Below are 23,810 nucleotides of genomic sequence, written 5' to 3' on the forward strand. Positions count from 1 at the left end.
AGTTAACTGATTACTGATGGCTTCAGAGAGACTAAAATGAATCCTGTGTTTTGCTTGAGTGAGTGCTTTAGTGTATTTGAACATACAAATAGGCTACCACACAGCATCCACATTTCGTATGGATTGTATAATCAGTGCACCAGAGGACTCTTTTTAAAAAATGTGGGCCAGGTTTACTGTTGATATATTGTGTTCATTTTTTGTTCATATTTGGGTTGGATACTGTGTTTTCAGGCCCATGATAAATATATTCTAACTAGCATGACATAGGGCAGTATTTGGTATACTGTTGAAAAAATATTAAGCAATTTATGGCCATTACCCTGTGTTATGTTTTTTGAATAAAATTTGCAGGGAAATACTTGGCTAGTGTTGTATTGTTGAGTGTTCCGATTTTTAAGGTGGCCGCACATTATTGACTTTGAGTCATACTATAAGTTTTAAAAATTATAACAGTTACAATAATGATAATCCTTGTGAAGGTAGAAATTGTTAGGGTGTCTTTGTAAGATCCCTAGATGACTTAAAACCAGCCTGGCAATGGACTACAGTTATTAGTGGATAGGCTAAATTAGAATTAAGTACATTACAATACAGAACACACACACACAAAATACAATACTCCGTTACTACCAGGCGGCCACTGTGCAGCCGGAATGAACAAAGCAGCCACGCCATAGTAATGTTAGCCAGGATAAGCCAGAAAGTGCTTTCCGCTAGTGTTTTCGTGTCGCTTAGACTCTGACTGTTCATTATCATCTGGATTCATCATCCCGGGAAAAAGCGTAATAAAACTTGGCAGACGAGCGACAGGCCACAAATGGAGCCAGGGATATCACATAAAACACCAAATGGCGCAGGGTGCCCTAAACCGGCCGGTCTGCGAGAGGAGACCCCGGTAGAAGAGGCAAGAGAAGGGAGCATCGTGATGTTGAAGCAAAGCGGAGTGTGTGAAGACACCGCGGAGGTGCTGAAAGCGCTTTTTGAAGAAGACAGCGATGCTGAGAATCAGATTAAAATCGTAGAGGGAGAAGGTGCTCGAAAATATGAGGAGGAACTCGACCCAAGAATTCAGGCAGGTCATAAGATTATCATAATTACTCGTGTGAGGAAATCTGGGTTGCAACTAAACAATTTAACGTAGCTTAATTCCATCATCTTTGTAGCATTTAAGTTTGTATTCTCCTTTTAATAGAACAACCCCCCCACCTGCTTTTTTCCAGGAGGAGCTGGAGCACCTTAACCAGGCCAGTAATGAGATTAACAAGCTGGAGCTGCAGCTGGATGTGAGAGAGTTGTTTGTGTCACAGTTAGTGTTTGTACTTTGACAGAATGTAGCCCTGTTATCATAACATTAATTGTCAGACAGTATCATGACAGGGCTCACTGAATGCCATTTACACTAGCCGTCATGTGTGTGCTACTTCAGGATGCCCGGTCCAGCTACAGGAGGATTCTTACTGATTCTGCCAGGAGGTTAAATGCTCAGGGCTCCCAGCTTGGTGCCTGTATTGAGAAAGCAAGGCCCTACTATGAAGCCCGCCGACTTGCCAAAGAGGTGCGTGTATGGATTTGCAGTGTATGTGCATGGAATAGTTTGAGAACTGGGAGTTAAGCTAGTGCAACATTATGTAGTCTAAATACCTATGCAGAAAATCCTGATCCTGCTTGATCCTGCTCAGCATAACGCTCAGGAGGGTAGTTTGTGCAACTCTTTTGTATTGTATTAACATAGAGGTGTTTAACATACAAAGTTTGTTAATAAATAAATGGGAATGGAAGAAAACACCAACAGAACTTGGCATTGACTAACAGTAACTGCAGCATTTAGGCACTGCACTGGATTTGCTAGAAAAGTAACAACCTGGTTTGTGCAGGCTTTTTTTGTGCTTGTCTTATATGGTTGATGTGATTTTTTTTTTTTTTTTTTTTAATGTCCTCAGCATTTCACCTATGATAACTATGAAAAAAATGTTCATTGACAACCTATTTTTTTACAAAAAAAGGAGACTAAAACTATTCAGTATTCAGACCCCTTTAAATTTTTCACTCTTTGTGTCATTGCAGCCATCTGCCAAAATCAAAAAAGTTAATTTTATTTCTCATTAATGTACACTCAGCACCCCATCTTGACAGAAAAAAACAGAAATGTAGAAATTCTTGCAAATTTATTAAAAAAGAAAACCTGAAATATCACATGGTCATAAGTATTCAGACCCTTTGCAGTGACACTCATATTTAACTCACATGCTGTCCATTTCTTCTGATCCTCCTTGAGATGGTTCTGCTCCTTCATTGGAGTCCAGCATTAAACTGATTGAACTTGATTAGGAAAGGCACACACCTGTCTATATAAGACCTTACAGCTCAGTGCATGTCAGAGCAAATGAGAATCATGAGGTCGAAGGAACTGCCCAAGGAGCTCAGAGACAGAACTGTGGCAAGGCACAGATCTGGCCAAGGTTACAAAAGAATTTCTGCAGCACTCAAGGTTCCTAAGAGCACAGTGGCCTCCATAATCCTCAAATGGAAAAAGTCTGGGACGACCAGAACTCTTCCTAGACCTGGCTGTCCAGCCACTCCCAGACTATGAGAAATAAGATGCTCTGGTCTGATGAGACCAAGATTGAACTTTTTGGCGTTAATTCTAAGCGGTATGTGTGGAGAAAACCAGGCACTGCTCATCACCTGCCCAATACAATCCCTACAGTGAAACATGGTGGTGGGAGCATCATGTTGTGGGGGTGTTTTTCAGCAGCAGGGACAGGACGACTGGTTGCAATTGAAGGAAAGATGAATGCGGCCAAGTACAGAGATATCCTGGAAGAAAACCTCTTCCAGAGTGCTCAGGACCTCAGACTGGGCCGAAGGTTCACCTTTCAACAGGACAATGACCCTAAGCACACTGCTAAAATAACAAAGGAGTGGCTTTGGAACAATTCTGTGACCGTTCTTGACTGGCCCAGCCAGAGCCCTGACCTAAACCCAATTGAGCATCTCTGGAGAGACCTGAAAATGGCTGTCCACCAACGTTCACCATCCGACCTGACAGAACTGGAGAGGATCTGCAAGGAAGAATGGCAGAGGATCCCCAAATCCAGGTGTGAAAAACTTGATGCATCATTCCCAAGAAGACTCATGACTGTACTAGCTCAAAAGGGTGCTTCTACTCAATACTGAGCACAGGGTCTGAATACTTATGACCATGTGATATTTCAGTTTTTCTTTTTTAATAAATTTGCAAAAATTTCTACATTTCTGGTTTTTTCTGTCAAGATGGGGTGCTGAGTGTACATTAATGAGAAATAAAACGAACTTTTTTGATTTTGGCAAATGGCTGCAATGACACAAAGAGTGAAAAATGTAAAGGGGTCTGAATACTTTCCGTACCCACTGTATATAAATAGTTATCCAAAGAAGAAGAAAAATTGTCCATCCCCACCTTAGGCTGTTCAAATACAAAAGTAAAAAGAGGTGGCACATCATCAAAGAAAAGATGTCGGTAGAGCTTCAAATTATATTTTAATATCATGGCTGACTATAAAAGTGTTGGCAACAAGGTACTTACATACAAAATGATTGTTGAAATAGATTCAACACATACCACTGCAGCAGGCCACTCCCGAAAGTGGTCTGAAAAGACAATGTACACTCTAGACAATAGAAATATAAGAACATCAGATTATGACACAATTTGATTACTACATCTTCCATCAAACTCCAAATATATTTTATGAAATCATTTAAAACTAAAGCTGTCATTAAGGCATGTGGGGAACCTTGAGCTTGACAATTCCAGTGATTTATATTTGAGCAAGATATTTGGCATCTGTTTAGCTTTAGCAATTGCATAGTGCCTATTTTGGGTCCTCACTCCTTCCTTCACCGATACCACACAATATCATAACAGAATGCTCCGGCCACATACATGCCCAGCGGATGCCAAAGAGAGATGGAGCGAAGGGCTTCTTCGGTTGTTTATGGATAGGATTATGGGGCGCCTCTAATTTGGTCTGCCCAACACAAACGGGTGCTTCAGTGCTCCCTCGGCGAGACGCATGGTCAAAGTCAAAGACCTTTTTTCCTTCCTCCATACCATGCTTGAGGTATGTAGGGATCTGCCAGTCTCCTTCTCCGTGGCGAGACAGCTGTGTCTTTTCCGGCTCCAGCCGCCAGATTCCTGGTCCCCAGTGTCTCAACCGCCAGAAACTCCAGTCCGGCTGCCTCAGCATCACCGTCCTGAGAGGTAGGAGCTGGAACCTCAGGCGCCAGACGATCACGTTCCTGCCGAGGCACCCCTCCGGCTTTCCTCCATGACACTCCACGCCGCACCGCCGAACATCCAGCCTTCAACACCGGTTCCACAGTCGCTGACGCCGGTGGAGGCGCGTGCCATCTGGCGGGAGTTGAAGGCAAAGCCCCTGGCTCCCTGTGATTTGGTCCCATAGCTGCTGCCCAGCCCGAGTCCCTCCTCGCTGCTGCCCAGCCCCCTGAACTTCCAACCCGGATGCCTCGTCGGCGTCGCCACCGCCCTAAGAGGCAGAAACCAGAGCCTCAATGCGTCAACGAAGACGTCCCCGCTGAGGCTCCGGTCCAGGTTCCCGAGCCTCAGTGTGCCGACGATGACGTCCCCACTGTGTTCCGGTTCTGTTCAGTGTAGTCCCAGGTAGCTTTGTGTTTCGTGTTCATTAGTTAGATTACGCTCACCTGTGTCCTGTCTATATATGTCCCCGGCTTTCCTTTGTTCCCCGCCGGAGCATTGCTAATGTTTGCTAATGCAAAGTGTGGAGAGCGCCCCAGTTTCCCTGTCTGCCTGCCCGCCGAGCGGCGGAGATGTCTTGTGTTGCCTGTTGTCTGCCTGGCCGCCGAACGGCGGAGAACATTTTGTGTTTTGCCTGAGCCCTGGACGATCCAGGGAGAATAAAGGTTGGTGTCCTGCATTTGGGTCCTCACTCCTTCCTTCACCGACACCACACAATATCATAAACTGCAAACTTTTGATTTGTCAAGTGTAAGCCTTTCTATAAGGAGAATTCAACACCAGACTTGGTTTTGCAACTTGACCAATGGAACACTTAATTTATAACCTGTTGCCAACTTGAATGATCAAGCTTATGGGAGATTTAACCAACTGGAGAGAGAGGGTGACCTGTAAAAGAACAAAATAATATGGTTCATATAATACTTATCCATTCAAGTTTCTATATAAAAGATGAAAAACTGAAAATTCATTCATTCTTAAGGTGTCTTTTTGATCAGTTCTTATGATAGGCTGTGTTTTGTCAGATCTATGTATTTTTGACTTATCTTTTTGATTTTGTATTTGTTTAAAGGATAAGGCAATACATTTTCAAGAATTATGCTCTGGGGCTGCTTTGCTGCATCTGGCACAGGGTGTCTGGAATCTGTACAAGGTGCAATGAATTCTCAAGACTATCAAGGCATTCTGGAGCAAAATGTGCTGCCCAGTGTCAGTATAATAATAATTAATTATATATAATTAATAAAATATATATATATATAATAATAAATAATATAATATATAATTAATATAATACTAATTATTATTATTATATATAATTAATGCAATTGTCTCAATCTAACTTTGTTGTTAACCATTGTTGTGATCTACATCAGTGTTGAGATTCACCAATTATGTAGCTGGGAGAATTCTTGTGCTCATGTCTGTGAATCAGCTTCGCAAATATTGAGCTAATCAACCATAACACAAATTTTCATTTTTCTATGTCACTCTCCTGTCTTTGTATTTTATCAGAACTTCCTGGGTGGTAGTGAGGCACTTGTGAATTTCAGCCACAGTCATTGTTGAAGTTTCAGAGAAGTATCTGAGAGAAGCTGCTCAGGTGTGCCATGCAGTCATGCATGCAGTTGGAAAACATTAAAACTCCTGGGTTCTGACAGATCTGGAGATTCTGTTGTGCTTTGCTCCTGTGTATTGGATTCGCCCCTTGTGCATCTGGTGATTGAATCTTTTCATAGAATCAAAAAATAATACTGTTTAGTTTCATTCTTATTTTGAAACATAAGCTATTTCAATTCAATATGCTACACTGTCTCTTAAGTGACTACAGACAGCTGACTAAATCTTAAGTTGCCACTTTTATAGGGACTGTCCGTTATTTATACAACAGCATGGCATGTATTACACTATAATGTCTGTAGGTGGGCCACAGCTTACACTGACATGTACAGCTATCTGCAAATGAACAGACCATACTGTAGTCCATAAGTAAATTAAATTAAATTCAGTTCACGTTTATTTCTATAGCTCCAAATCACAATACAAATCATCAAGGCACTTTACAAAAAACAAAAATCCTAACAAATCCCTTATGAGCAAGCACTTGGCGACAGTGGAGAGGAAAAACTCTCTTTAACGGAAGAAGAAACCTCCAGCAGAACTGGGCTCAGTTTGGGCGGCCATCTGCCTCGACCGGTTGGGGTGAGTGCATAGAGGAGAGAGAAAAGAACAGCAAAAATAAACAAATAGGCAATGCAGGTTGGTGGGGCCAGTAATTGCAATATACAGCTCAGTGCACCGATGGTCCTCGGGCAGTCTAGACCAGGGATGGTTCAGGGTTGCCTGAAGCCAGCCCCAACTATACACTCTGTCAAAACGGAAGGTTTTAAGTCTAGCTTTAAAAGTACAGAGAGTGTCGGCCTCCTGAACCCAGACTGGGAGCTGGTTCCACAGAAGCGGAGCTTGATAGCTAAAGGCTCTGCCTCCCATTCTACTTTTGGAAACTTTGGGAACCACAAGTAGACCTGCACTCTGAGAGTGAAGTGCTCTATTGGGATAATATGGTACTATGAGGTCTTTAAGGTATGAAGGAGCTTAATCATGAAGGGATTTGTATGTGAGAAGAAAGATTTTAAATTCTATTCTGTATTTTACAGGGAGCCATTGAAGAGAAGCTAATATAGGAGAAATATGATCTCTCTTGCTCATACCAGGATCCTTGCTCATTTACTAACAGAGATTTAGACGAAAGAGACCTCGTATTTAATAATCCACATCTGACTGTTCTGTTTTTCTGTTCAGTAAGTAGTGGTCTTAATTTTTATTAGGTTTTTATGAATAACTCTTCTTGTGTTAACTTCTGAGTTATTTGATTTATATGTTTGAGGGGCAGACACAATCTATGTGGTTTGAGGGGGGTGACGGCTGTTGGTTCTAATCAAATATCTACACAGAGACTTTCTTTTCTTTGTTCTAGGTTGAGCTCGTGACTTTTAGGAGATGCACACTTGGTGCTATCCCCGGCTGCAGCCACGAGCCCGCTCAGAACACTTTAATTTATATCTGGAGGTGGTTACATGACTTCCAGGCACCGTCTCACTTTACACAATAGGGGAGAGTTGAAACATAGGTTAACTTCAGAGTTCATACAAAGTTCACATCCATACATTTACATGTCTTGGTGATTTGCACAGAAAACCTGGGTTTCCTCAACTATGACATGCCTGGTTACACCCTTTACATAAATCTGTCTGCAAAATGACAATTCTCATAACACAGTTAGCAATTTACAATGCCCTTATTCTAACATTTCCCTCCTGTTTGTCATTTTCACCATAGTATCAGAGTTTTCCATCTTCCTTGTAGGATTTTCTGGAAACTCGTCATTATGACCAAACAAGCTTTGGAGAAGCAAGGCTCTGTGAGGGGTTGGGCGAAAACCTTCTGTAAAGGAAAAATTCCCAACCGGCCCCCAGGCTCCTGGGCGACCACCTCTGGTCCTCTATCAGAGCACAATCAGTTACACATAGTCAGTATTTACACAAACTGTTCATTATCATCTTCATCAGAGTGGTCCAAGGCTGTGAGGAGAGGGTACAGCTGATCCACCTGTTGCTCCACTGGGCCCAACGCTCGCTGTATTAGGCGTTCGACCAGGGAGCAAGTGGTATTTACAGTCACCTCTGTGCTTACATAACAGACAATACTTAGTGTCCCTAGACACAGAATCAGCCAATGGAGAGCCATAGCTGGGAGTAAGGATCAGATGGTCTCTTCAGCAGCCAAGGGTTTTGATACCGGCCGACTTCCACCTTACTCGGCTCCTAGCGGCTGTAGTATCTTGCAGTGGCTCTGGTGAATCCACGTGGGTCTCTCCTGAATCTTTACTGCAGTGGGAGTGGTCAGGATCACTGTATAGGGCCCCTCCCACTTGGGAGTGGACCAGGTCTTCCTCTTGATGACCTTTATCAGGACTTGGTCACCAGGTTTGACTCTCTGCACCTGTGGAGACAAAACATCTCTTGGCAGATTATTTGCACTCATGACTTCTCTAGTTTGCAACATCTTGCTCATCCATTCAGCTAGAGTAGTTTCTCCTTGAGGTTTTTCACACACATTTTCACAAATGGGAAGTGTAAAAGATCTTCCATAAAGGATTTCAAACGGGGTCAGGCCTCTGTCTGTTGGCGTGACCCTCATATACATTTTCACCAGGGGGAAACATTCCACCCATGTCCTTCCCGTTTGCTCCATAGTTTTCCTCAGTCTCATCTTTATAGTGCCATTAGTTCTTTCTACCAGGCCTGCACTTTGGGGATGGTATGAACAGTGGTTTTTCAATTCAAAACCCACAGATATTTAGACATCTGCGTAACTACTTCATTTACAAAATGTGGACCATTATCACTGTAGACTCGCTGTGGAATCCCATGATCTGGGATTATACTTTTGCACAGCGCTTTGGCCACTGTTAGTGCATCAGCACTTTTGCTGGGCACAATCTCAACCCACTTGGAGTATGCATCTATCAAACTAAGACAGTACTTGTATGTCTGACATTGTGACAACTCTATGAAATCCATGTGAAAAACTTGGAATGGATAGTCCGGATTGGGGAATCTCCCTCTCTTTGGTCTGAGATTTCCCTGTGGGTTATGCTTACAGCAAGTCAAACAGGATTTACAAAAATTTTTTGAGTAGTTATTAAAACCTGGTGCATGAAAATACTTTTCCACTGCATATACCATCCCTCCTGTTGACACATGGCAAGGCCCATGCGTCAAAATAGCTGCCGTATGATAGAGACTTCTAGGTAGGCAAAGTTTGTCTTTAATTTTAAAAAGGTCTTGCTCAATTATGGCTCCTTCTTTGAGCCAGAGTTGCTGTTCAGCCGGTGGGGCTCTTTTCTGCATGTCTGAAAGTACTTCATGATCTATAGGCTGTTTCACTTCTTCCATGAGGTACAGGTTACATTTTCCAAACTGTCCCTGCGCCGCTGCTTTTGCTATAGCATCTGCTCTATTGTTTCCTTTGGATATTGGATTTATATTCCTCGTATGTGCGGCACATTTACAGACAGCAAGTTGTTTTGGTAACATGACAGCTTGTAATAACTCTTTTAAGAGTGGGGCATGTCTAACTGACTGTCCTCCAGCTGTCTTCATTCCTCTGCGAGCCCATTGTATTTCCTGCTTCATGGCCATCGGTGTTTCATAAATCAAGTCTAACAGCGGTTGTGTTACCTGAGCATAATCTGGAATCCACTGTCGACAGTAGTTACACAACCCTAAAAATTGCATCATCTGTTGCTTAGTGATAGGCTTACAGGCTTGTTGAATAGCTGCTAGAAGTAGCCCACCGTAGCTTTTTTGGAGATGCTTTGTTACCTGTTCTTTCTAAATGTTTGAACAGTGCTATCGCCGTGTCTTTGTTGTGCTGCTGAGTGTCTGATGTAATTAAAATATCATCCACATAGGTCAAAATTTGGCTATGTGAGGGCACATGGAATGTAGATAAGCAATTTTCCAATTCTAATACAAATATAGTAGGGCTATCAACATAACCCTGTGGCAACCTGGTGTAGGTGAGTTTCTTTCCCTCAAAGGTAAACCCAAACCATCCCTGTGAGTCTGGATGTACTGGGATAGAGAAAAAAGCATTACTAAGATCCACAACCGTGAACCACTTCATTTCAGGTTTTATATGGTTCAACAAAGTGTGAGGATCTGGGACACACGGGGCCCTACTTTCAACTGCTTTATTTACTTCCCTTAAGTCTTGGATCATCCTCCAACTCCTCCCATCAGCCTTTTTCACTGGGAATATAGGGGTGTTACACTGAGCCTCTGGTGCCCTCACCAGGATCCCTGCATCAAGCATCTCTTGTACTACAGGCCTGATTCCCTGAAGCGCGTCTGGTTTAAGGGGATACTGCTTTATCCTAGGTCTATAATCGGATTTAGGTTTGATAATAACTTCTGGAGCTGTGGTCATTAGGCCTACATCAGTTTTGCTCCGAGACCAGAAACTGTCAGGCACCTCAGCCAAACACGGATCTAACTCCTCCAGAAGTAACACTCATTCTCGGTCATCCTCCCCCATGTGAGCACGGGGAGTGGCCGTTACAACCCAATTTAAGTTTTTGTAAAAACAGCTTCCCACACTATTACTAAACCAGCCCCCTTCATCCTCATGCCAATCACAAATACTCTCAGCTTTATTCAAAAACTGCTTCAACTCCTCCCAGTGCATGTCATTCGTCTTAGACACTGACAAGTGAGGATTAGGTGACCATCCCATCAAGAGGCGCTTAGCTTCTGGAGGAAGACTAACAGAGCAGACTGCCTTTCCTTTCCTATCAGTATAAAGGGTCTTAAGTGTTATTCTCTGCGGCCCTAACTTCTCAAACTTCCGTACATAGTCAAAATCTGGACCTGGGGTGTGTTTATAATAGAGGGTGACATGCATCTGCTCTGGTGAGAGACTTTCTGAGTGTGGTGGTTGAGGATCAGGCAGCAGGCGCAGGAGCTGCTCTCCTGTGCGTCCAGGGTCAGGCATGGGCAGATCTAGGGACCACCAGTAATGTGGCGCCCCTTGCTTCAGCACTACATAAGAGGGGATCTCCTCCCCCGGGCCTATGGCTGCCATCCCGTTTATAGTAGGTACTAGAGATATTTTTAACTTACTCAACAAATCTCTGCCCAATAAGTTCACAGGACAGTTAGGACACAAAACTGCCATTACCTTTTCCTGAAAGCCAGATGCCTCATCCTCAATCATAAAACTTTGGGAGAAACTGCAAGGGGTGACCTGTCCATTTGCTGATTTTACAAAAATATTTTTATCACCTTTTTTCACTCCAGGAATTTTATCCCTCAAAACTGTTCTGTTCCGGCTGAACATCCGGGTAAGCAAATCACTTTTGTCTTGCAGGCGTGTCGTGTTGTGTGTGTTGTGTGGTTCGTCTGCAGACTGGCGGCAGACTAGCTGTGGTTTGGCACACCTGGGAACCGGCTAGACTTTGAACGGTTCACTGGCTGCTGCATTCCGGTGCTGGTTGGGTACCTTTCTGTTTTGACCGGTGTTTGTTGCTATTTCCTGACTTAGCGCTCGTTGGCCTACCGGTTAGCTTAGCTAGCTAGTTAGCTTGCTAACATGGCCTCTCCCTCTCTCTCTCTCTCTCCTGCTCGGTGTGCCACATGTTTAGTTATTCCTCTGCCTCCTTTAGCGATAATGATACCTGTATTAAGTGTAAGGTTCTGTTAGCCTTGGAGGCGAGGATCACTGATTTGGAAGCGCGGCTCCGCACCTTCGAACAAAAGCCAGCTAGCCTAGCCCCGTTAGCTGGTGTGGAGCCACCGAGCTCAGGGTCTGTTAGCGGTCCAAGGGCAGCTTCGGAGCAGCCCGGAGAATTAGCCTGGGTGACGGTCCGAAGGAAACATACTCCTAAGCAGAAGCCCCCGGCTCATCACCTGCCTGTTCATGTTTCTAATAGATTTTCCCCGCTCAGCGACACACCCGCTGAGAAACCGACTCTGATAATTGGCGATTCCATAGTCAGGAACGTGAAGCTAGAGACACCAGCGACCATAGTCAAATGTATTCCTGGGGCCAGAGCGGGCGACATCGAGTCAAATCTGAAGCTGCTGGCTAAGGCTAATCGTAAATATGGGAAAATTGTTATTCACGTCAGCAGCAATGACACCCGATTACGCCAATCGGAGGTCACTAAAATTAATGTTGAGTCGGTGTGTAACTTTGCTAAATTAATGTCGGACTCCGTAGTTTTCTCTGGACCCCTCCCCAATCTGACCAGCGATGACATGTTTAGCCGCATGTCGCACGATGTGGGCTTCATAGACAATTGGGCCACTTTCTGGGGAAAACCCGGTCTGATAGCGAGAGATGGCATCCATCCCACTTTGAATGGTGCAGCTCTCATCTCTAGGAATTTGGCCGAGTTTCTTAGCCGACCTAAAGCCTGACAATCCAGGGTGGGGACCGGGATGCAGAGACTCAGTCTAAAACGCTTCTCTGCAGTTTCCTTAGAGCCGCCGCCCCCTTCAAACCACATAGAGACTGTGTCTGCCCCTCGAACATATAAATCAAATAAATCAGAAGTTAACAGAAGAGGAGTTATTCATAAAAACTTAATAAAAATTAAGACCACTCCTCTTATTGAACAGAAAAACAGAACTGTCAAATGTGGATTATTAAATATTAGGTCCCTTTCTTCTAAATCTCTGTTAGTAAATGATTTGATAACTGATCACCAAATTGACCTACTTTATCTTACTGAAACCTGGTTACAGCAGGATGAATATGTCAGTCTGAATGAATCAACCCCCCTCAGTCATAAAAATTATCATGTTCCTCGAAGCACAGGTCGAGGTGGAGGAGTAGCTGCAATCTTCCAGTCAAACTTATTATTAAACTTTCATCCTCAGAACAGTTATAACTCATTTGAGAGCCTCACTCTTAGTCTCTCACATACAAACTGGAAAACACAAAAACCAGTTCTACTTGTCATTTTGTACCGTCCACCTGTTCCTTACTCAGAGTTTTTAACTGAATTCCCTGACTTCCTGTCTGATTTAGTGCTTAGATCAGATAAAGTCATTATAGTGGGAGATTTTAACATTCATGTAGATGTTGAAAATAACAGCCTCAGCATTGCATTTAATTCTATATTAGATTCAATTGGTTTCATTCAAAACGTTAATAAACCCACCCACTGTTTTAATCACACCCTTGATCTTGTTCTGACCTATGGCATCGAAATTGAACATCTAATAATTTTTCCCCCAAATCCTGTTTTGTCAGATCATTCTTTAATAACTTTCGAATTTAAAATGATGGATCATGCAGCGTCTGGAAGAAAATTCCACTACAGCAGATATTTATCCGACAACGCTGTTAATAAATTTAAGAAAATGATTCCATCTTTGGCCCTGCGACAGACTGGTGACCTGTCCAGGGTGTACCCCTGCCTTCCACCCGAGAGAGAGCTGGGATAGGCTCCAGCAGATCCCCGTGACCCTGAGCCAGGAAAATCGGGTATGGAAGATGGATGGATGGATGGATTCCATCTTTATTTGCATCTATGCCAAGTATAAACATAGTGGAGGGCAGCTGCCTTAATCCTACTCCCTACCAAATTGATCATGTTGTTGACAGCGCTGTAACCTCACGCTTGATTCTGTAGCCCCTCTGAAAAAGAAGTTAGTGATTCAGAGAAGACTAGCCCCATGGTATAATTTACATGTTCGTACCTTAAAGCAGGCATCACGATGGCTGGAAAGGAAGTGGCGTTCCACAAACTTAGAGGAAATTTTTCTAGCCTGGAAAAACAGTCTACTAACATATAAAAAAGCTCTCCGTAAAGCCAGAACTGCATACTATTCATCACTAATAGAGGAAAATAAGAACAATCCCAGGTTTCTTTTCAGCACTGTAGCCAGGCTGACAAAAAGTCACAGCTCTGTTGAGCCCAGTGTTCCCTTAGCTCTCAGCAGTGATGAATTTATGAGTTTCTTTACAAATAAAATCACAACTATTAGAGATAAAATTCAGCAGATGCTTCCTGTACCTGCAATAAATGAATCTTTTACTACAGTAGCTCTTGAATCATCTGTAGGACCTCAGTTATGTTTAGACTGCTTCTCTCCTATAGATCTCTCTGAATTTACATCAGTAGTTGCTTCATCGAAATCATCAACGTGTCTCTTGGACCCCATCCCGACTAGACTGCTTAAAGGCACCCTGCCATTAATGAACTCATCTTTATTGGACTTGGTAAATTTATCTCTAGTATCAGGCTACGTACCACAGGCCTTTAAGACTGCAGTAATCAAACCTTTACTCAAAAAGCCTAGTCTTGATCCAGGAGTCTTGGCTAATTATAGACCAATATCCAACCTGCCATTTATTTCTAAAATCCTAGAAAAAGCTGTTGCTAAGCAGCTATCAGACCACTTACACAGGAATGAACTATTTGAAGATTTCCAATCAGGATTTAGAGCACATCATAGTACAGAAACAGCACTGTTGAAAGTTACCAACGATCTTCTCTTAGCCTCAGATAATGGACTTGTTTCGATACTTGTCCTCCTAGACCTTAGTGCAGCATTCGACACCATTGACCACAACATCTTATTACAGAGACTGGAGCATGTGATTGGTATCAGAGGAACAGCGTTAAAGTGGTTCCAATCCTACTTATCGGACAGATTTCAGTTTGTTCATGTCCATGATGAACCTTCCACACGAACAAAAGTTAGTTGTGGAGTTCCACAAGGTTCTGTGCTAGGACCGATTCTGTTCACCCTGTACATGCTTCCTTTAGGATATATCATTAGGAAGCACTCTATTAATTACCACTGCTATGCGGATGACACTCAGTTATATCTATCTATTAAACCTGTTAACACAAACCAGTTAACCAGACTTCAAGCCTGTCTAACTGACATAAAGGCCTGGATGACCAGTAACTTTTTACTTTTAAACTCGGAGAAAACAGAAGTCATTATATTTGGGCCTAAAAATCTCAGAAATAACTTTTCTAAAATTATAGCTACTCTAGATGGCATAGCCCTGGCCTCCAGCACTACTGTAAAAAACCTTGGAGTTATTTTTGACCAGGACATGTCCTTTAACTCACACATAAAACAAATTTCTAGAACTGCATTCTTTCACCTGCGCAACATTTCCAAAATTAGGAACATCCTGTCTCAAAATGATGCAGAAAAACTAGTCCATGCATTTGTTTCCTCAAGGCTAGATTACTGTAACTCATTACTATCTGGATGTCCTAATATCTTAATAAAAAGCCTCCAATTAATCCAGAATGCCGCAGCCAGAGTCCTGACAGGAACTAGCAAGAGAGATCATATTTCTCCTATATTGGCTTCTCTTCATTGGCTCCCTGTAAAATACAGAATAGAATTTAAAATCCTTCTTCTCACATACAAATCCCTTCATAATCAAGCTCCTTCATACCTTAAAGACCTCATAGTACCATATTATCCCAATAGACCACTTCGCTCTCAGAGTGCAGGCCTACCTGTGGTTCCCAGAGTTCTCAAAAGCAGAATGGGAGGCAGAGCCTTTAGCTATCAAGCTCCTCTCCTGTGGAACCAGCTCTCAGCCTGGGTTCAGGAGGCAGACACTCTCTGTACTTTTAAGGCTAGACTTAAAACCTTCCTCTTTGACAAAGCATATAGTTAGGGCTGGCTTCAGGCAACCCTGAACCATCCCTTAGTTAGTTATGCTGCTATAGGCCTAGACTGCCCGAGGACCATCGGTGCACTGAGCTCCCCTACCCTAACCCCCCCCCTTCTCTCCCACCTCATGTATATTCCACCATTCAATGTTACTAACCTTGTGCTCTCTCTCTCCCCTAGTTTGTGCTCTCTCCCTCCCTCTCTCTCTCTCTCTCTCTCTCTGTACCTTCTGCAGGTGTCCCTGGTCCTGGAGCTGTTTATCGCTGATGTGCAGTTACTGGCCCCACCAACTTGCAGTGTCTATTTGTTGTTTATTGTTGCCGTTCTTTTCTCTCTGCTCTATCCACTCACCCCAACCGGTCGAGGCAGATGGCCGCCCAAACTGAGCCCGGTTCTGCTGGAGGTTTTTTTCTTCCGTTAAAGGGAGTTTTTTCCTCTCCACTGTCGCCAAGTGCTTGCTCATAAGGGAATTGTTGGGTTTTTAGTTTTAGTTTTTTTAAAGTGCCTTGAGATGATTTGTATTGTGATTTGGCGCTATACAAATAAAATTGAATTGAATTGAATTGAATTCTGTCTGCTCCTGTGTCACACAATAACTTTATTTTCACTCCATTAATTTTTAGCATTCTAATGGGCATTACCTTATTCCCTTCTGCACTATAATAAGTTTCTACAATTTCTTCAAGGTCCAACATTTCGTCTACAGTGGGGCCTAGTCATGCTTGGGGGTTAAAGGGTCCCGGCCTCCTATACTCTTCTGGTCGTCTGCCTTCATCTCTCCCTGAGCTCTGGTTCTGCTCATCACAATCACGGGCAAAGTGTCCTGGTCTACCGCAATTATAGCATACATCATCCTTCCATTTCCTATTTCCAAAGCCTCTTCCTGAGCTCCCTCTACCTCTGCCTCTTCCTCTGAATCCTCTCCTGTTGTACTGTGAAGGACCTCCTCCTCCCCTGTCACTCATGACATCCAGTAGTGCAAACACTGCAGCTTTTGATTGTCGTTCTGATTTATGTTTCTGTAAGTCTTGGGCATGCTGTGCATAATTCATTATTTGAGTCACTCCATCCGTGGGTGTATTAATATTTAGCTTTCGGTTGTGGTGGGTGATGGACGGAAGAAACCCACTCAGCAAGGCCTGCTTCAGTTGTTGCTGATAGGGGGAAGCGACAGTGTCAGAGGGATCCAAACCACTGTTTGCTTTAAACACGTCCTCTAGCCGTCTTCTATAGTCCTGCACATCCTCACCTTCTTTTTGTTTACATTGGGCAATAGCTTGGTAATCAGGAGGTTTAACAAATGCATTTTTTACTCTATCTGTCAGTAATGTAACTTGGTTGTCTAAGGCTGGGTCTCCGGGGGCCAAAACCTCCCCCGCTGGAGTCCGCCCTGTATATCCTCCCCTCACTCCTCCATATCTGTGTCCTAAAGCTTTCCTACACACTGAGTCAATCTCCTGCCCGTCCAAATTGTAAGTTTGTCTAAGTTGTTGCAGATTTTCAATCCATTAACGAACATTAGCGAGGGGTCCCCTAGCCCTTTTACTGCATCCTCTAGCTCCTTACAAGACCACGGTCTCCTTACCAGGAGAAGGGGCCTGTTATCATTCCCTACTCCAAAATGGGGGTTAGGCACCTCTATGGCTGGAAAGATGCTGGCTGGGTCGGTCAATGGTGGCCAGGGCGGCGGATCAGGACGGGGCCCCATCCTTAACCCATCGCCCCGGAGGTCCCTAAACGGGCTTAATTTTGACATAGCCTCTGCCAGTCCCTGGACCTCATCAACTAAAGGACCATACAGATTTCCTGATCTAGTGTGGCTAGGACTGGTTAGGGCAGGTCCAGCCGTAGGAAGCGGGGCCGCAGCTGTCCTCGCTGCCCCCATCACAGGTGCGGCAGCCGCAGCAGCTGCAGCAGCCGCTGTTTCTTCTTGTTGAATTAACGCTTGTGGGCGCCCTACAAAATCAGCTGGGTCCTCTTGTAGGGCTGCTATGAGGGACTTTTTATCTCTTCTCTTCTGCCTTCTCTTCTCAGCTTGCTCTTACCATTTTACTGCCTCAATGAGCTGCAGTTTAAATTTATCAATTTTCCTAGGTTCTACTATGGCCATTTCTGCTTTTAACTGAGTTACCAATTTATCGCATGCGCAGGTTTCCAATTTTCCAGGAAACTCATACTTTTCCTTCCATTCTCCTAAATATCTCGCTGATCCAGGAGAATAAGTGTTCATAAATTTAGGATCCCCTATTAATTGGGGTTTACTGTTTCCCTTTCCCATAGTTGCAACTTTGGCACAAGCAAACGATCAGTCACAACAGCGCGGGGATCGTCCACTGTATCAGGCTTCTACAGGTGCTAAGTACCTGCGGATACAGCCGTCCACCACACTCAACTTTTCAATTTTTACTTGTGCCCAAGAAATAACACAGTTTTAATAGGTAGTGACACTGCTCTATTCAGCCGACAATAGTCCGTCAACTACCATCAATCACACGTTCTCATTCACTCACACGTGTTTCAGTATCCCTGATACTTTCTTTTCGTCCCTGACGAATAGCGCTTTTACTTTTCAAGTGTCCCTGACACTACTATGTCCCTGACATAGGTTTCGTCCCTGACGAACTTACAGCTGCTTTCTAGTGTCCCTGACACTGCTATGTCCCAGACATAGAAGTCAACGCAGCTCACCTATTTCTGCAGATACATCTCTTGTCCGGCTTCCGTCAAGCAGCAGAAGTGAAGAGGATCTTTTCAGGCGAGTAGACACCGACCTCCCGTCGAATTCACGAGGGTGGATTTTCCTCGATCCCCTATGGGACCGACTGTGCACAGTTTTCCAGCGTCCTCGTCCTCCTCTTCACCGTTGATGCTGTATTGGAAACCGGGCGGAAACACCAATAAATGTTGGTTCTAATCAAACATCTACACAGAGACTTTCTTTTCTTTGTTCTAGGTTGAGCTCGTGACTTTTAGGAGATGCACACTTGGTGCTATCCCCGGCTGCAGCCACGAGCCCGCTCAGAACACTTTAATTTATATCTGGAGGTGGTTACATGACTTCCAGGCACCGTCTCACTTTACACAATAGGGGAGAGTTGAAACATAGGTTAACTTCAGAGTTCATACAAAGTTCACATCCATACATTTACATGTCTTGGTGATTTGCACAGAAAACCTGGGTTTCCTCAACTATGACATGCCTGGTTACACCCTTTACATAAATCTGTCTGCAAAATGACAATTCTCATAACACAGTTAGCAATTTACAATGCCCTTATTCTAACAACGGCTCTAAGGAAACTGCAGAGAGGCGTTTTAGACTGAGTCTCTGCGTCCTGGTCCCCACTCAACAACACTCAAACTCAGCCAGATTTTTACAGATGAGAGCCACACCATCCAAAGTGGGATGGATGCCGTCCCTTGCTACCAGACCAGGTTTTCCCCAGAAAGTGGCCCAATTGTCTATGAAGCCCACATCGTTTGCTGGACATCACCTAGACAGCCAGTGAAGGAACGACGACATGCAGCTAAACATGCCATTGCTGGTCAGACTTTAGCCATTAATATGTTTAAAAGCAACTGAAAAAAGCACAAATGTCAGAGCATGTCAAAACTTCTCCAGAGCCCCAAAACACCCTTAGACCCCAGAGGGTTAAATGGCTTCTTGAAGAAGGAAGATTTTGGTCTTTCCAGCTGTCCTGTCTTCGACTTCAGCTGTACAACACGCACAAGTCCATCTTTATCAGGGTAAGTATTGGTAACCTTTACCAGGATCCAGGAACCAGTCATTTTTTTCAAATGCACCAGGAGCGAGAAAAGGCTTCCCTTTGAGCAGAAGGATGTGATTCAGGGTAAGACCTTCCAAGTCATTGACATCATCTGAGACTCTGGTAATGGGGCGGTCATTGGTAATGGCTTCCACTTCACATAAGATGATTTGTAGGCTTTCATCCTCCGGTATCTGCTGTTGTAGACAGAAAACAACACCTTTTGAACCATTCTAATAAGATACTCCCACACACACACTCCATGATGGGTTGAAAATCCAGTTGATTTGGCAATAGAGATTGGTGGGTTTTATTGTGGTCTACAGCTGCCAAAGCCTTCCTCAGTTTTCGCTCTGCACCAATAGCATTTGTTTTATTGTCAGATCTTATCTGACGTACTGGACCTCTGCAACATATTAAATGTCTTAAGTCATACTACATAATACAGGTGTGAGTTGTTAACGAGTGTGCCACCTCTAGATGTACAGGTTGGCTGGCCATGCAGGTAAAAATGACTACATATATTACGACCGTTACACATCCCCTCTTCACTTCACAGCCTTCCACGTATGCTCAGTAAACTATCTTTCAGCACAGGGTCTAGCCTGTAGATGTCAATCTTGCTCTTCACAACAGATGCTTCACTCTGCAAGGTACAGATTTCTTCTTTAAATCTTGTGTGTTGACTATAGTAGATAATGGCAACTTCTGCTCTGGAAAGATCACTTACTGACAAGTGTTTGTGTATGAACAGCAGCGCTGCTCCTTTTCATCTACTATCTTTCCAGGACCTATAGATGAGTCAGTACAAGGTGGTGCAGCCACTAATTCTTTTCTCTTTCCTGCTCAGTCTCAGGAGGATGCTCTTTAGCTTGAGAAACCAAGCAAGTGAAGTCTTGAGCTTTGCCAAACTTGAAAAGTAATGCATGACCCTCTTGGTAGGATCCTCCTGTGTGCTAATGACATTCACCATAATGTCCATCTTTACCTCTTGGTCTTCTGATGAAACAGGCTGTGGTTCAGATGCCCCTGGCCAGTCCTGCTCAGGTTTTCTGAGAAAGGCTGGGCCTGTGATCTATCTCTGACAGTCAGTCTTCTGAAGGTTTAATCAGTTGGATTGGACTTGGAGCTGATGTACCTCCACTGAAAAACATCTGTAGCCTCTGTTATATCAGCCACTCTATTTGCAACGAAAGTGTGAAATTGTTTGCCCTTCTTATTGATGTATTTCAGCACTGTCTGTCTGTCCAGAAGGGTGAGCTGTTCAACTGGAGGGATAACTCCTTCCTCAACAATCTGTCCACTTTCACAGCTAGCACAGCAGCAGTGAGTTCAAGGCAGGGAATTGTGGTCTACTTCAGTGGTGCTACTCTAGCCTTTCCCAGCATGAATGCAAGATGCATATTTCCTCTCTTGTCCTGCAGAATCAAGTAGGATACTGTACCTTATCCATGGTCACTGCCATCTGCAAAATGATGCAACTGGGCCTGTAGGGATCCTTTAAAACTGCTAGGTTTGATGCAGCAAGTCACTCTGCTATTTTTTCCAGAACCTGAAGCCTGCAGCAACAGTTTTGGTTATAGAGTAAATGGTGCCAGGAAACCTAATGGGTCATAGATGGAGCTGACTATTGAGAGAATGCCACGTCTGTGGTGTAGCTACACATATGGTCTGCTGCAGTCATTCTCAAAGCATAGTTGGCACAACTTGGAGATGAAACTGCTCCAAAGAGGTGGACTGTCATCAGATCACTGGGCTGACTGAGATGTCCTTTTATAGCTTGTTCCACAGTCAAAAAACACTTGTAGCATCCTCTTCCTTGGGTGGTAGATACCATGATAGGGTATACCACTCTTCCATCTTTGGGTTCCAGCGGGTCATGAGGCACCACTTCTGCATAGCCTTTCAATGAGGTAATTGACAAATGTTGTGTACACCTTATAAGCCTTATTCTTCTCACACTTTTTGTGGCTTTTAATGCGCTGCTCCGCAATGCACCAGGTGTTGGGCACGGTCATCCGGGTTTGTGAGCAAATATTGCAGTTTGTTAAGGGAGGATTTAGATGCTCCAACAAGGAGAGCATTGCAATAATCAATTCGTGAGAAAACAAAGGAGTTAACCCTCAGGGGTTGACGAACGCGCAGGCCCGTTTTGTGGCATCTTCTCCTGATAAAACTTACAGATTTGAATGATATATTTCTTTTATCTGTACGATAAAAATTGACGGAGTAATTTAAGTTTGTTTCAGCGTTATCAGGAGAAGATGCGTTAAAACACGGCAGCGGGTTCGTCAACCCCAGAGGGTTAAATGAAAGAATTGAAGTCGAAAACAAATCATCACTTTTTATTTAATACGTAAAGCACTTCTTGCATGTCTTTTCTGAACAAAAAGTGTCTTAGAAAATTTAAATCTGTGTATTGTTTACTGTGAATGAGTGAACAAGATTACTTTCACATCATTTTGAAGTAAACACTTTAGCCTACAACATGCAGTTCCCCAAAGTCTTGTGAACCAATGTTCTGTTTGTGTTTTATGGTCTTATTTCAGTGACTTAAAAATTGTAGTTTTTCACTAACCATGCATAAACACTGTTTTCTCAAAAACACAATCATGTATAAACTTGCTGCTCACATATTATTGTAGCCCATTTTGTGCTGATTACAGTGTCATCAGACTTTATCCATTAATATGTTTAAAAGTAACTGAAAAAAGCACAAATGTCAGGGCACGTCAAAATTTGTCCAGAGCCCCAAAACCCCCTCAGACCCCAGAGGGTTAACAGTGTTGTTTCTGTACTATGATGTTCTCTAAATCCTGATTGAAAATCTGTGTAAGTGGTCTGATAGCTGCATAGCAAGAGCTTTTTCTAGGATTTTAGTAATAAATGGTAGGTTGGATATTGGTCTATAATTAGCCAAGACTCCTGGATCAAGACTAGGCTTTTTGAGTAAGGGTTTGATTATTGCAGTCTTAAAGGCCTGTGGTACGTAGCCTGATACTAGAGATAAGTTTACTGTCTAATAAAGATGAGTTCATTAATGGCAGGGTGTCTTTAAGCAGTCTAGTCGGGATGTGGTCTAAGAGACATGTTGATGATTTAGATGAAGCAACTACTGATGTGAATTCAGAGAGATCTATGGGAGAGAAGCAGTCTAAACATAACTGAGGTCTTACAAATGATTCAAGAGCTACTGTAGTAGAAGATTCATTTATTGCAGGTATAGGAAGTATCTGCTGAATTTTATCTCTAATAGTTGTGATTTTATTTGTGAAGAAACGCATAAATTCATCACTGCTGAGAGCTAAGGGAACACTGTGCTCAACAGAGGTGTGACTTTTTGTCAGCTTGGCTACAGTGCTGAAAAGAAACCTTCTGGATCTGGATCCATCCATGAAAACAAATTGACTGCGACACATAAAATATGACATAAACCAATTTAGGACAGTCCCAGAAACCCCAATGACAGTTTCCAAACGATTAAGTAAAAGCATGTGGTGTCAAAGGCTGAACTTAACTAACTTTAAAGGACCAGATACGCTCACAGAGACTGGTACTCAGTGCAGGCAAGGTTTTATTTACAGAAATCAAAATACAAACAAAGGCTTGGGTCTAAGGAGAACAAGGGGTTAACAACAGACAAGACGAAACATGAAACCTGGGACTCGGACACTAAACTAAGAGACACACAACTCAGAAACACACAGAACACGGTCTGGCACACACTCGGGACGCAGACTCACACAGAAACGGTCTGGTCACACACGCATGGGGACACAGACTTACACGGGGAACTTGGGAGATGATCTGGTCACACATGCACAGGGAACACAGACTCACATGGGAAATCAGGGACGGTCTGGTCGCACACACTCATGGGAACACAGACTCAAACGGGGAACTCGGGAGACGGTCTGGTCACACACGCACGGGGAACACAGACTCACACGAGAAATCAGGAACGGTCTGGTCGCACACACTTATGGGGACACAGACTCAAACACACGGAACACTTAACACACACACAAGGATCGGAACTGCCTGAGTCACGCACACACTGGGGACACCACAGGCAGACAGACAAACACAGGACTCGGCACACAGCCTGGGTCACGCACACAAACGGGGACACATCAGGCTAACACCAACACAGACAGCGGACTCGGAGAGACAACACAACACACAGAAAGATAAACTCAAAAGACACATGAAAAGGGCAACTTAACAACAGAGGGTCCAAAAGAACTAAATCCCAAACAGGCAGGGCTGGAACGAGGCTGGGTAGCTAATGCTGGCTAGGGAGAAACGCACAGACAACGCCTAGGACAAAAACAACCTGGCGAGGAACAAAGGGAAAAGGAGGGGTATATAACTAAGGGTAAAACAAGACACAGGTGAAAATAATCAAAATCAAAACAAGGTGAGATGAACAGACAAGGTGGATCCTGCCAAGTCCTTCAACATAAAAGTCCACTGCAGGAAGTCCATGGCAGGATCTTGACAGAACTAAGATCAAGTAAGATGAGAATCGAGAGAGAGCCAGAATCAGAAGCTAGCATT

General features: G+C 43.6%; 1 protein-coding gene across 1 annotated transcript in view; it reads left to right on the forward strand.

Annotated features, from left to right (window-relative positions):
* The first annotated feature begins 820 nt into the window (after window positions 1-820).
* The window catches only part of sh3bp5lb (SH3-binding domain protein 5-like, b), a 36,060-nt gene continuing 13,070 nt past the window's right edge, over window positions 821-23,810 (forward strand). The window contains exons 1-3 of the mRNA XM_026300543.1: window positions 821-1,075; window positions 1,224-1,286; window positions 1,430-1,558. Of these exons, the coding sequence (XP_026156328.1) occupies window positions 821-1,075; window positions 1,224-1,286; window positions 1,430-1,558 (447 nt within the window). The remainder of the gene's footprint in view (window positions 1,076-1,223; window positions 1,287-1,429; window positions 1,559-23,810) is intronic.

Source organism: Mastacembelus armatus, chromosome 11 (assembly GCF_900324485.2).
Source record: "Mastacembelus armatus chromosome 11, fMasArm1.2, whole genome shotgun sequence".
Lineage (NCBI taxonomy): Eukaryota > Metazoa > Chordata > Actinopteri > Synbranchiformes > Mastacembelidae > Mastacembelus > Mastacembelus armatus.